The sequence below is a fragment of the Macaca thibetana genome, chromosome 16, assembly GCF_024542745.1.
Source record: "Macaca thibetana thibetana isolate TM-01 chromosome 16, ASM2454274v1, whole genome shotgun sequence".
NCBI classification, from domain to species: domain Eukaryota; kingdom Metazoa; phylum Chordata; class Mammalia; order Primates; family Cercopithecidae; genus Macaca; species Macaca thibetana.
In genome coordinates, this window is record NC_065593.1 from 13106459 (window position 1) to 13118683 (window position 12225).

At 50.6% G+C, this 12225-nt stretch overlaps 3 protein-coding genes across 3 annotated transcripts in view; 1 reads left to right on the forward strand and 2 right to left on the reverse strand.

Annotated features, from left to right (window-relative positions):
- The window catches only part of PFAS (phosphoribosylformylglycinamidine synthase), a 20392-nt gene extending 8953 nt beyond the window's left edge, over positions 1-11439 (reverse strand). The window contains exons 1-11 of the mRNA XM_050765222.1: positions 11355-11439; positions 5722-5922; positions 5500-5635; positions 4656-4761; positions 4099-4288; positions 3880-3985; positions 3384-3524; positions 3133-3257; positions 2819-2947; positions 1847-1978; positions 1585-1713 (exon numbers count right to left, since the gene is read on the reverse strand). Of these exons, the coding sequence (XP_050621179.1) occupies positions 1585-1713; positions 1847-1978; positions 2819-2947; positions 3133-3257; positions 3384-3524; positions 3880-3985; positions 4099-4288; positions 4656-4761; positions 5500-5635; positions 5722-5863 (1336 nt within the window). The 5' untranslated portion in view covers positions 5864-5922; positions 11355-11439. The remainder of the gene's footprint in view (positions 1-1584; positions 1714-1846; positions 1979-2818; positions 2948-3132; positions 3258-3383; positions 3525-3879; positions 3986-4098; positions 4289-4655; positions 4762-5499; positions 5636-5721; positions 5923-11354) is intronic.
- RANGRF (RAN guanine nucleotide release factor) overlaps positions 1-12225 on the reverse strand; it is a 267398-nt gene that overhangs the window by 27412 nt on the left and 227761 nt on the right. The gene's annotated exons all lie outside the window — the stretch shown is intronic.
- Positions 6642-7332, forward strand: LOC126939803 (interferon-induced transmembrane protein 3-like). The gene has a single exon (XM_050765547.1). It carries the CDS (start codon positions 6769-6771, stop codon positions 7168-7170), a length of 402 nt encoding a protein of 133 aa, XP_050621504.1. The 5' UTR covers positions 6642-6768; the 3' UTR covers positions 7171-7332.

Below are 12225 nucleotides of genomic sequence, written 5' to 3' on the forward strand. Positions count from 1 at the left end.
GGTACAATCTTGGTTCACTGCAACTTCCGCCTCCCAGGTTCAAGTGATTCTCCTGCCTCAGCCTCCCGAGTAGCTGGGATTACAGGTGCGTGCCACCACGCCCAGCTAATATTTGAATTTTTGGTGGACAGGGGGTTTCACCATGTTGGCCAAGCTGGTCTTGAACTCCTGACCTCAGGTGATCTGCCCATCATGGCCTCCCAAAGTGCTGGGATTACAGGCGTGAGCCATTGCACCCAGCCTACATTTATTTTTTTATTCTTTTTTGGAGACAGGGTCTCACTTTGTCACTCATGCTTGAGTGTAGTGATATGATCATAGCTCACTACAGCCTAGAGCTCCTTGGCTCAAGCGATCTTCCCATGTCAGCCTCCTGAGTAGCTGGGACTACAGGTGTACACCACCATATCCAAGTGATTTTTATTTATTAATTTTTTTAGAGACAGGGGTCTGACTATATTCCCCAGACTGGTCTCAAACTTCCGGCCTCAAGTAATCCCCCTGCCTTGGCCTCCCAAAGTGCTGGGATTACAGGCATGAGCCACTGTGCCCAGCCAACTATACTTTCTACTGTTATTTTAGAATGTACTCATTCTACTTATATAAAACACTTATTTTGGCTGGGCACCATGGCTCACACCTGTAATCCCAGTGCTTTGGGAAGCTGAGGCAGGAGAACTGCTTGAGCCCAGGAGCTTAAGGCCACAGTGAGCTAGGATAGAACCACTGTTCTTCAGCCTGGATGACAAAGCAAGACCCTGTCTCCAAAAAGAGAAAAAAAATCCTGCTTGAGAAAGAAAATGTAGATTAAAAATAATAATAATTAACAAAAAAGAGAAAAAAAGTTAACTTAAAAACAGTATGCCATGTTACATTGACAGCAGCTTCATATATCTCATATTTACCATGTCTTTTTTTTTTTTTTTTTTTTTGACAAAGTCTTGCTCTGTCGTCCAGGCTAGAGTGCAGTGGTGTGATCTCCACTCACTGCAACCTCCACCTCCCGGCTTCAAGTGGTTCTTGTGCCTCAGCCTCCTGAGGAGCTGGGACTACAGGCGCACACCATGACGCCTGGCTAATTTTTGTATTTTCAGTAGCAACGGTGTTTCACCATGTTGGCCATGCTGGTCTTGAACTCCTGACCTCAGGTGATCCACCTGCCTCCGTCTCCCAAAGTGCTGGGATTACAGGTGCGAGCCACCCTGCCCAGCCCACCATGTCTTGATTGCATTATTTTCTCTTATGCTTAATTTATTCTCATGCTGTTTTGTTCATCATGGCTCCTAAGTGTACAAAATTCCTGGATAATGTTGCCAGTAAGAGGCCGTGTGGAGTGACTGTGTAGTAGGCTATACCATCTAGGTTTGTGTATGTACGCTCCATGAAGTGGGCACCGTGGGCACAATAATGAAATTACCTAATAACCACATTTCTCAGAATGAGTTGTCCATCATTATGTGATGTATAACATAAGCCAACACATTAAAAACTAACCACTGAAGTGGTCCCTGAGTTCCCTCCCTGCAGCCATCCTGTGCCGGGGAGAAATCTGGCTGGATCTAGAGAAAGGTGGCAGGCTCTTACCTGGCTCTGGGGCCTCCTTGCTTATGTGGTCAGCTTCCATGGACCCAATGCCCCCACTAAACATGATGGGCTTGATCCACTCACGCCGCTGGCCGTCTGGGAGCTGGAGGCCCAAAGAGCGGGCGAAGCCTGGAGGGTGAACATCAGAGGGACGTGTCACTCAGTTCCCTCAGTGCTCGCCCAATAGCACAGCCCCTGGGTAGCACACCCCACCCACAAGTCCCTCTGGGTGTTTGTCATCCCTCCACACCCCCAGTCTCACCAGCCAGCACTGGTTCCCCAAACTTGTTGCCATAGTCAGAAGCTCCATTACTGGCTTCAATGGCAACCTCCAGGGGCCGGGCAAAGTTCCCAGGATACTGGAAGCTTGGATCCTCCCAGGGCAGATTGTAACCTGGAAGGGAAGGAAAGAGAACTGGATGAACTGAATGAACTGTGAAGACAGAGGCCGGAGCAGCCTGCATCCTTCAAGAAGGGTCAAGACCACCAAGGACCAACTGCATGGCTGCCATGTTCCACTTCAGGAAGTCCTGTTTTAGGAAGCCGTAGAGCCTGCAGTGAGGCACTGGTCTCTCCACCACCCACACCAGCCTTCCCTCTGACTCTCACGATCAGTTTCACAGGCTTTCTTTTTTTTGAGATCGAGTCTCAGTCTGTCGCCCAGGCTAGAGTGCAGTGGTGCAAACTTGGCTCACTGCAAGCTCCGCCTCCTGGGTTCACGCCATTCTCTCGCCTCCGCCTCCCAAGTAGCTGGGACTACAGGCACCCATCACCACACCCAGCTAATTTTTTTGTATTTTTAGTAGAGATGGGATTTCACCGTGTTAGCCAGGATGGTTTCAATCTCCTGACCTTGTGATCTGCCCACCTCAGCCTCCCAAAGTGCTGGGATTACAGACATGAGCCACCACGCCCAGCCGAGTTTCTCAGGCTTTCTAAGAAACCAGATTTGAGGGGCAGGTGGTGATCATAAGACCAATCCAGTTTCATGTTTTCTGGCTGAATGAAGGCTAGTTTCTAAAGAAAATCGTGGACCTGCAAAGTCAGTCTGGCCACCTCATCTCCCCAGGTCTACACTTAATGACCATAGGTAGTGAAAGGCCAGCTATCTTAGAGCCCTCCCTCCCAAGAAAAGGCACCCAGGATGACCCTATGACCTAAGAGATAAAAGTTTGGTGCCTGCCAGGACAAGGAATCTGGAAGGGAAGGTGGAAGGAGAGGAAGGAGATGGAACCTGGAATATGCAGATTTCCAAAGCAATAGCCGGCAGTGCCAGCCACCACATGGGCCCCACGGCCTGTGCACTGGACATCTCGAATCCGGCCCCCTGTGCCAGTGGTCGCACCACTAAAGGGGGATACTCCTGCAAAGAGAGAGTGGGGAGAGGTCTGGGTGCCTCAGAGACAAATCCCATCTCTGACCACCCCCACTGAAATTAAGGATAACCAGCTTCCCTGATAATTTTCCCCAAGCCCAGCCCAGGCACCTGGGACCTTTGCCCTGCCCTATTCTGTGATCTCACCTACTTCTCCAGGGAGCCCAGCTCACCTGTGGGAAAGTTGTGAGTCTCTGCTGTGAAGACAACATGTCTCAGACCTTGCTGTTGCCGGAAACGGCTTGGCCGTGTGGGGTCCTCAGGCCGTAGGAATCGGACTTCCTTTCCCTGGATTGCACTGTGGACATATTCGTCCTGGACCCTGCTTCCTTTCTGGGAGCTACACTAACCCACTAACCCAATCAGGGCCTGGGGCCTCCCCTCCCCGGGTCCTGATGCCACCCCAGTCTAGGGCACAACCCACCTGCTGTTATCACAGAATTTGAGGACGTTGTTGGGGTTTGAGGATTCCTGGGTGCTCATGATAGACTCAAACAGTGAGTGCTCCAGCTTCTGCCCATCCACGTGGAGCTGGCCCTTGAAGAACCAGTGTCGGCTGTGCTCGCTGAGGGGGCGATGCAGGGAGGGGAAGGCAGGTGGAAACGGGGTCATTTCTTAATACCCTGTCTTCTCACCAGCATTTAACAGCAGAGTTACAGCCAAATTCATACTTAGATAATAGATCAAAATATATTCCAAAAAGTCATAATCTTCAAGTATTCTGTCATTTTGGATTATCCAGAGCCAAAGTGAAGATAAAACCAAAATTTGAATATAGACTCCTTGATGGATGAGGGGAGCCCAGGCCCTCAGAGACTCAGGGAGGCCCCTAAGCCAAGGGAGAGCCACGAAGGCGAGTCCCTGTGGTCTCTCCCAATATCCAAGGGCTCAGGTATCAGCACAATCCCATTCCTCCCCACCTATTGGACTGAGCCAAGTCAAAGGCCTCCACAGTGCTCGGGTTCCGCTGTAGCTCCTGGAAGCGCTTGGTGTAGAAGTCTAGGTCCCAAGAGTCTAAAGCCAGACCTAGGAGACAAATCCAGGAAGAGGTGACTATGGAACTCAGGCAGCCACATTCCAGATCTCAGCACCCCTACTGGCCTGTCCCGGGCCCTACACCTCCCTCCCCAGCTACTCACCAAGCTCCTGGTTGGCCTTCTCCAGCGCAAGCCGGCCCTCGCCCAGTATATTGATAGGGCCATTGAGGGGTTCCAGGATGCTCTCAGGGGAGAAACTCTGGATGGGATGGGGGAAGTGCTGCTCTGTCATCCGGTCGTGCAGGGTAGCCAGAGCGATGGCTTCCACCTCAGCCGACGGAGGGTGGGCAAACTAGGGGTGCAGACACACAGAGAGCAAGGGGTGAAGAGTTTAAGAATGGAGAGAAATGGTCCACCTTCCTACCCTCTTAGTCATGCAAGGCCAGCCCACTGCCACCCCATATGGCACTTTTTCTCAGATTATAAAGACGCCCTTTCCCGGTATGAATCCACGCCAGGATGCACAGATTAAGGGAAGCATAGGCTGGATTTCTGCCTCATTTACGCCTTAACCAGGTACCCTGAGGCAGTGAACAACCTGTACAACCATATAGAGCAGGCCTAAAGCCAGGAGCACCTGTCCCTGCTTCTCTCTAGAGTTTAGGATCTAATCTTCTATCTCTGGCCCATCTCCTCCTCCTGATTCCCCACCACCTCACCGAGAGCCGGTAGCGCCGGGTGGTCTCCACACGATCCACAGGCCCCAGCCCAGCGGCGTGGCACACTGACACGATGTTGGTAGATGTTGGAGTGGAGAAGTTCAGCCTGAGCAATGGGCCTGATGGTTAGGACTGGAGAACCCCTGGCAGGCCTCAGATGAGAGGGTGGATCCTGCCCACTGCTGTCTGGACAACCTCCCACCGCTTTCCCCTCACCATTGGCTTTCAGCCTCAGACTGGGCAACAAGAAACCTGCTTTCAAAGTTCACTCAAACCAAACCATAACTATCCTCTAGCATCAAACCTTTTTTTTTTTTTTTTTTTTTTTTTTTTTTTTTTTTTTGAGACAGAGTTTCGCTCTGTCGCCCAGGCTGGAGTGCAGTGGCGCATATCTTGGCTCACTGCAACCTCTGCTTCCCGGGTTCAAGCAATTCTCCTGCCTCAGCCTCCTGAGTAGCTGCGACTGCAGGTGCATGCCACCAGGCCCGGCTAATTTTTCGTATTTTTAGTAGAGACGGGGCTTCACTGCGTTAGCCAGGACGGTCTCGATCTCCTGATCTCGTGATCCGCCTGCCTCGGCCTCCCAAAGCGCTGGGATTGCAGGCGTGAGCCACCGCACCTGGCCAAAACTGTTTGATTTTAACTTGGAATCCAATTTATTTTGCTTTGAGAACATGTTTTGGAGCAGGGTGGTCTTTGGAGGGATCTACCCAAATGGGGAAAGCACATGCATGGTTTCCTAGGCAGGAAGTAGCAAAGAGCAAAGGAAAAACAAATCTCCCAAGGATCACAAGAGAAAGCGGAGGAAAGCAGGAGAAAGGGGTGGGCAGGATGAGATACTTACCTGGGCCCGACCTCCAGCAGCAGGTCACTGGAGCCAGAAAGGAGCCAGGACTCCTGAGCAACATCATCCAGCAATAACGGGCAACCAAACAGCCACATCAGCTTCTTCATCTCCTCAGCACTGGGGAGGGCCTCAGCTGCAGGGAGACAGGGCAAGGACACCTTGAGACACTGCCCCCAGCACCGAGGCATGTCCCCCAAGAATCCAATGCCTGGGCCCGACCTGTCCAGTTCACATTGTAGCACAGTTCAGTCTCGACGGCCTGCAGCTGTGGCAGTTTCCCTTGCAGTTTCCTTCGAGTGTGTCCAGAGGCTGCCCCCTCATGGCCAGAGGGACGAACATAGAAGTGAAGGACTGGGGACATCTCTGCAGGTGTCCTTTGCTGGAGAGATGTGTCCTTTGCTGGAGAGATGAATTAGGTGCCTAAAAAATAACATTAACTGAGCCGGGCGGGGTGGCTCACACCTGTAATCCCAGCACTTTGAGAGGTTGAGGAGGGTGGATTGCCTGAGGTCAGGAGTTCGAGACCAGCCCAGTCAACATAGTGAAACCCTGTCTCTACTAAAAATACAAAATTAGCTGGGTGTGGCGGCAGGCGCCTGTAATCCCAGCTACTAGGGAGGCTGAGGTTGCAGTGAGCTTAGATTGCACCACTGCACTCCAGTCTGGGCAACAAGAGCAAAACTCCCTCTCAACAAATAAACAAATAAATAAAAATAAGATAAATAAAAAAACATTAACCATGGCCTATTTGTTCAACTGATTTCAGATTTCAAGGAAAGTTGAGGTGTTAGGGATAGGGTAGGGGAAAGTGATAGGGACATTTAGTGAAACAAGGTAACCTGAAAAACGTAACCTTGGAGATTTTAAGGAATCTTGCAAAATGTGGTCTTTATTAATGTGGTAGGGAGGTGACAGGTGCATGCTTGACACATGTTCCCAGAGTACATGCACTTTGCTGGGTCCCAGGCAAGGTCTTAGGAACACCGCTGTGAATCAAGACAGAAACTATGTCTGCTCTCACAGGGTTTATATTTTATTGGGGGAGAAAGGCCAAGTACCCAGACATTTCCAGTCCCATGTAGTGAAGGTCAGGGGACTGTGAACACCAATCCTGCACTTTAAGTGTCAGGAAAAATTTCCGGAGAGAAATAGCATCAGCCATGGATGTAATGTTTGTGTATCTCCCTCTCCCAATTCATATATTGAAACCCTAATCCTGGAGAACGATCCCACTAACCTGACCACCGCTGGCCTTCGCAGGACACCATGAACCACACGGTCCAAACCTTCTTCTCTCCTGTCAACAGCGGCCAGCCTCCCAACTATGAGATGCTCAAGGAAGAGCATGAGGTGGCTATGCTGGGGGCGCCCCACAACCCTGCTCCCCCGACGTCCACCGTGATCCACATCCGCAGCAAAACCTCCGTGCCCGACCATGTCGTCTGGTCCCTGTTCAACACCCTCTTCATGAACCCCTGCTGCCTGGGCTTCATAGCGTTCGCCTACTCCGTGAAGTCTAGGGACAGGAAGATGGTTGGCGACCTGACTGGGGCCCAGGCCTATGCCTCCACCGCCAAGTGCCTGAACATCTGGGCCCTGATTTTGGGCATCCTCATGACCATTCTGCTCATTGTCGTCCCAGTATTGATCTTGCAAGCCCATCAATAGTTCAGGAGACATCATTCAGGCCAGGAGCTCTGCCCATAACCTGTGTCCCACGTGCTCCACCTTCCATTCCTCGCCCTGCCCCCAGAGCCGAGTCCTGTATCAGCCCTTTATCCTCACACACTTTTCTACAATGGCATTCAATAAAGTGTACATGTTTCTGGTTAAAAAAAAAAAAAAGGAAACCCTAATCCTCAATGTTATGGTATTTGGAGGTGGGGCCTCTGGGAGGTAATTAGGTCATGAAAGTGGAACTCCCATGAATGAGCTACTAATCTCACCAAACCTCTTATAACCTGCCCTTATAAGAAGAGGACAGATTGGGCTGGGCACAGTGGCCCACATCTGTAATCTTAGCCCTTTGGAGGCTGAGGTGGGAGGATTGAGCACAGGCGTTTGAGAGCAACCTGGGCAACGTGGCAAAAACCCCATCTCTCTCAAAAAAGATACAAAAATCAGCTGGATGTGCTGGCATGTGCCTGTAGTCCCAGCAACTGGGGAGGCTGAGGTGGGAAGATCACTTGAGCCCGAGGAGGCGGAGGCTGCATTCAGCCGTGATCGAGCCACTGCACTCCAGCCTGGGCAACACGGTGAGAACTTGAGATCAGGAGTTTGAGACCAGCCTGACCAACATGGTGAAACCTCATCTCTACTCAAAAAAATACAAAATTAGCTGGGCATGGTGGTGCATGCCTGTAATCACAGCTACTTGGGAGGCTGAGGCAGGAGAATCACTTGAACCTGGGAGGCAGAAGTTGCAGTGAGCTGAGATCGAGCCATTGCACTCCAGCCTGGGCAACAAGAGCGAAACTCCATCTCAAAACAAACAAAAAAAAAGGATCTCTGATCACAAAGCTTTTGTTTAATAATTTATTGGTTGATGATATCATGTCATAATTTATTTATTTACTTATTTTCTTTTTTTTTTTTTTTTTTGAGACGGAGTCTCGCTCTGTCGCCCAGGCTGGAGTGCAGTGGCCGGATCTCAGCTCACTGCAAGCTCCGCCTCACAGGTTCACGCCATTCTCCTGCCTCAGCCTCCCGAGTAGCTGGGACTACAGGCGTCCGCCACATCGCCTGGCTAGTTTTTTGTATTTTTTAGTAGAGACGGGGTTTCACCGTGTTAGCCGGGATGGTCTCGATCTCCCGACCTCGTGATCCACCCGTCTCGGCCTCCCAAAGTGCTGGGATTACAGGCTTGAGCCACCGCGCCCGGCCTACTTATTTTCTTTTTCTTTTTTTTTGAGATGTATTCACTCTGTCACCCAGGTTGGAGTGCAGTGGCACAATCTTGGCTCTCTGCAACTTCTGCCTCCTGGGTTCAAGCAATTCTCCTGACTCAGTCTCCTGAGTAGCTGCGATTACAGGCATGTGCCACCACGCCCAACTAATTTTTGTATTATTAGTAGAGACAGGGTTTCCCCATGTTCGCCAGGCTGGTCTCCAACTCCTGACCTCAAGTGATCTGCCCACCTCGGACTCCCAATGTGTTGGGATCACAGGCATGTGCCACCATTCCGGCCCATAAATTACTTAAAAAAAAAAAAGAATTGCTTAAGCAGGGCCGTGCATGGTGGCTCACATCTGTAATCCTCGTACTTTAGGAGGCCAAGACAGGCAGATCACTTGAGGTCAGGAGTTCAAGACCAACCTGGCCGACATGGCGAAACCCTGTCTCTATTAAAGATACAAAAAATTAGCCAGGTGTGGTGGCGGGCGCCTGTAGTCCCAGCTACTCAGGAGGCTGAGGCAGGAGAATCGCTTGAACCTGGGAGGCAGAGGTTGCAGTGAGCCAAGATTGAGCCATTGCACTCCAGCCTGGGTGACAGAGCAAGACTGTGACTCAGACAAACAAACAAACAAACAAAAAAACGAATTGCTTAAGCAGATCCTGAATTCCAGCAGAACAGCTGACTCCACCCAGCTCAAAGACTCCCACAGAAGCCAGGAGCAGTGGCTCACGCCTATAATCCCAACGCCTGTAATCCCAGCACTTTGGGAGGCCAAAGCAGCAGACTGCTTGAGCCCAGGAGTTTGAGACCAGCCCTGGGCAACATGGTAAGACCCTGTCTTCATTAAAAAAATTAAAAATTAGCTGGACATGGTGGCGTGTACCTGTGGTCCCAGCTACTCAAGAGGCTGAGGCAAGAGGATCACTTGAGCCCATGAGTTTGAGGCTGCAGTGAGCTGAGATCCGGCCACTGCATTCCATCCTGGGTGACACAGCAAGACCCCGTCTTTCTTTATCTTTCTGTTTTTTTTTTTTTTTTTTTAGATGGAGTCTCGCTCTGTCGCAAGGCTGGAGTGCAGTGACACCATCTCGGCTCACTGCAACCTCTGCCTCCCGGGTTCAAGCGATTCTCCTGTCTCAGCCTCCCGAGTAGCTGAGACTACAGGCGTGCACCACCACGCCCCGCTAATTTTTATATTTTTAGTAGAGATGGGGTTTCACCATGTTGGCCAGGATGGTCTCGATCTCTTGACCTCGTGATCCGCCCGCCTCGGCCTCCCAAAGTGCTAGCATGATTATAGGCGTGAGCCACCGCACCAGGCAGACCTCATCTTTCAAAAAAAAAAGAAAAAAGAAAAAGACTCCCACAGTGGAACCAAGTGAGCATGAGAATCAGTTTCTTCATCTTCCTGTTTCATGACCTCATCCTGCACTCTTCAATCAAGTGTGATTTTCACACTTCAGCCCACTCCTACTCCAAACCCTTAAAAACCTTAGCCCCAAAGAACTCTGGGAGATGGATTTGAGGTCTCCTCCTGTCTCCCTTGCAGCAGCCCTATGATTAAACCTCTTTCTCTGCTGCAACCTGGTGTCTTGGTGTATTTACCTCCAGTGTGCATCAGGCAACAGAACTATTACAGTTAATACTTTTAGCCTAACATTCAAAGGCCCTCCCCATCTATCCCAAACTACCTATCTAATTTCTGGTCCCATTGCCTCTCAGCGGGACCCTGGCTTTACTCAACAAACTCTGCTGTTCCCCTAGTCTTGACATCTCAGTAAACAATACCATCATCCAATTTGTTGCTCAAGACAAAAACACAGAAGTCATGCTGAATTTTCTTTCCCTCAGACTCTCTAAATCCAATCCACCAGGAAATCTATTTCCAATCATGTCTCAAATCTCTCATCTCTTCATCTCTACTACCTCACTCTAGTTCAAGTAAGACACCATCATCACTCACCTGGACCAATGCATTAGCCTCCTGATCACTGCATAATCACAATTCATTTGTCACACATCAGCATAAAGTGAATTATGGCTTCCCATTACACATGGTATAAATTCCACCTCAGCATCCTAGTTTACCAAGTGTGGCCAGTCTCCGGCCTACCTCTCCAACCCTATCTCACACCATTCTCTTTTTCACCCACAGTGCACCAACCACATTAGCTTCTTTTCTATTTCTCTAATTTGCCAAGCTCAGACCTGGAAGGCATTTTTTTCACCCTGACATATGCATGGCTAGCTCCTTCTTGTTATTTAGATTTCTGGTGATTCGCCTTCGTGGAAAAGGCTTCACTAGCCACTAAGTAGTTACTATCAGATGGCCCTATTTTTATTTCCTATATAGCGCTTATCACTATGGGATGTTTTTACTTTTCGCTCTATATTCCCCACTAGAAAAAAATCTCTACGTGGGCATGGGATGTTGCTGCTTCGTTTCCATTGAATTACCAAGGCTTAGAACAATACCAGGGCTTGAAACGCAAAAAAAATTCTAACACTTGTGGACTGACTGAATGAACTCTTGATTCTCATCACTCTTCAGCCCCTCCCCCACTTTCAGGACAGTCTTCCTGAAGGCATTTGGTTTATCAAGCCACTTGATTTCCGTCTATCATTCCTAATAAAATGTTAAGTTTCAAGAGCTCAGAGACAGGGTTTGCGTGCATGAGCGCTGTATCCCAGTAGGCGGCCGGCAGACTTTCTGTTAGTTGAATCCATGAATGGGACAATGGGGCTAAGTTTACATGGGGGTCGGCCATGCCTGGGGTCTGCGGAACGCACGCAAGATAGGATGAATGGACGCCTCCACTAAAGCAAATGCGCGGGCACCAAGTAGACACAGCTCGGCTTGGGGGGATACTGAAGGGGCCAGACCAGGCTTGGGCTAGATGACAAAACGCTGCACCTGGAGGAGGTTCCAGGTCCGTACGCGGTAACTATACTCACGTGGAAGACGCACTCGCGGCCACAGAGCACCTCGAATCGTCGCGCGCGCTTGTTACGTCATCCACGTGCGCCGCGGATAGAGACTGGACCTGCCTGCGCCGGGGCTACTACGCCCCGCCCACTTTTCCCAGCCCGCACTCAAAATTCTAGGTTCTTGGAGGGGAGAGGTTTATCCCCACGTGGTTTCTCGCACAAATCTGTCTTGAATTGACGTTTGTGAAAATACATTCTGTTCCCCATCCACGCGGGGACAGTTAAGTAATGACATCAGTTATTTAAGGCTATAACGCAAGCATGTGAAAGGTGTACTTTGGAGGCATTACGAGGAAGCGCTTCTCTGCTTGGCAAGATCAAAGTGACTGAAAGATGCTTAGAAGTCATCCACCAAGCGGGCTGTGTTTGAGTTCCTGAGCTCTCCCACCCCATCCATGTGAAGGCCTGCGGGATGCCGGACAGGATGTCACTTAGAAGGGAGACGGAGGCTGGACGCGGTGGCTCCCGCCTGTAATCCGAGCACTTAGGGAGCCCGAGGCGGGCGGATCGCTTGAGCCCAGGGGTTCGAGACCAGTCTGGGCAACAATGCGAAACCCTGTCTCTAATGAAAAACACAAAAATTAGCCGGGTGTGGCGGTGCACGCCTGTGATCCCAGCCACTCGGTGGGCTGAGGTGGGAGGATCGCTTGAGCCCGGGAGGTCGAAGCTGTAGTGAACCGAGATGGCGCCGCTGCACTCCAGCCCGGGCGATAGAGTGAGACCCCGTTTCAAAAAAATCAGATAGGGCCAGGGGCGGTGGCTCACGCCTGTAATCCAGGCACTTTGGGAGGCTGAGGCGGGTGAATCACTGAAGTCAGGAGTTTGAGACCAGCCTGGC